Source organism: Triticum urartu, chromosome 5A (assembly GCF_056163025.1).
Source record: "Triticum urartu cultivar PI428250 chromosome 5A, HENAU_Tu73, whole genome shotgun sequence".
NCBI lineage: Eukaryota > Viridiplantae > Streptophyta > Magnoliopsida > Poales > Poaceae > Triticum > Triticum urartu.
In genome coordinates, this window is record NC_141877.1 from 318,596,000 (window position 1) to 318,597,590 (window position 1,591).

A 1,591-nucleotide genomic window follows, 5' to 3' on the forward strand; every position below is an offset into this window, starting at 1 on the left:
GCTGTAGGGGGGCGCCCTAACCTTAATGGGCCAAGGGCACCAGCCCCCCCAAGGCCCATGCGCATGGGAGAGGGGAAACCCTAAGGGGGAGGGCCTCCACTTGACTTGGGAGGCACTCCTCCCCCCCTTGGCTGCCGCCCCCAACCCTAGATGGGATCTAGGGGGGCCGGCCCCCCTCTCCCCCCACCTATAAATAGTGGAGGGGTGGAGGGCGGCCACACCCTTGAACCTGGCGCAGCCCTCCCTCCTCCTACCTTCTCCTCCTCCTCCATGGTGCTTGGCGAAGCCCTTCCGGAGAATCACAAGCTCCTCCACCACCACGCCGTCGTGCTGTTGGACTTCTTCCTCAACCTCTCCCTCCTCCTTGCTGGATCAAGGCATGGGAGACATCTCCCAACCATACGTGTGTTGAACGCGGAGGTGCTGTCCGTTCGGTGCTAGGATCATCGGTGATTTGGATCACGACGAGTACGACTCCATCAACCCCGTTCACTTGAACGCTTCTGCTTAGCAATCTACAAGGGTATGTAGATGCACTCTCCTTCCCCTCGTTGCTAGATTACTCCATAGAATGATCTTGGTGATGCATAGAAAATTTTAAATTTCTGCTACGATCCCCAACAGGAAGAACCCCGGGGCGCGGGCTAGAGCGGGTGAGGCGGGGCCGACAGAGGCGCCCCACGAGAGGTCCCGGCGGCGAGGGCGGTGTGGTGGATGCCCGCCTTGACCTTCTTCATCCGGCGTTCCTCCAGGCGTAAATACGCGGCGACAGAGTGGAGGGTCGGGTTTGGCAGCAGGGAGAGGTTGGAGGCCGCATTGCCGAAATCCTCGTTGAGGCCGGCGGTGAGGGTGCTGAGCATGAGTTCGTCTGACACCTTGGCACCAATATCGCAGAGCTCATCAGCGAGCCTCTTAAGGCGCATGCAGTAGTCGTCGATGGAGGAGTCATCTCGGTGGCACCCAAAAAATTCCTGCTGCAAGAACACGAGACGTTGAAGTTTATTATCAGTGAAGAGGTTGTTGATCTTGGTCCACATGGCACACGCGTCATCATCCTCCAAGCCGACCGTGTGGAAGATGTCCGGCGAGACGGTGAGGTAGAACCATCGGATGAGAGAGGCCTCAATGGCCGCCCAGTCCGGATCGCCCGCGATGAGGTCGCCATCAATGGTCCCGTCGACGTGCTCGAGGAGGTGGTACTCGTGGAAGAGGAGGTTGAAGTAGGTCTTCCACGCATAGTACGAGGAGTTGGATTGGTCGAGCTTGATGGGGACGCGGGTGTGGATGTCATGATCGCGAACAGCGTTGGCGTCAGGCTCAGGCCCGGCGAACGGGTTCGAGTTACTGGAGTGGGGAGACGCCATGGAGGAGCTGCAGTGGTGGGAGCGGCTCGGGTGGGTTAGGGTTAGCGGCGGCGGCGCGGGTTAGGGTTAGGGTTTAGGAGCGCGACGGCGGCTAGGGGGGAGGGAAGCAGTGGCGGCAGAGAGGAAGGAGGCGGCTGCGTGGGAGAGAGAGTGCGGCGGCTGCGTGGGAGAGAGGGCGCGGCGACGACGTATAGCGGCGGCGGCTGTAGGGCGGCGGCGGCGGGTTT

The 1,591-nt window shown here is 61.1% G+C and overlaps 1 protein-coding gene across 1 annotated transcript; it reads right to left on the reverse strand.

Annotated features, from left to right (window-relative positions):
• Positions 1–644: 644 nt before the first annotated feature.
• Positions 645–1,364, reverse strand: LOC147971220 (uncharacterized). The gene has a single exon (XM_087523876.1). The coding sequence runs from the start codon at positions 1,362–1,364 to the stop codon at positions 645–647; it is 720 nt and encodes a 239-aa protein (XP_087380002.1).
• Positions 1,365–1,591: the final 227 nt, after the last annotated feature.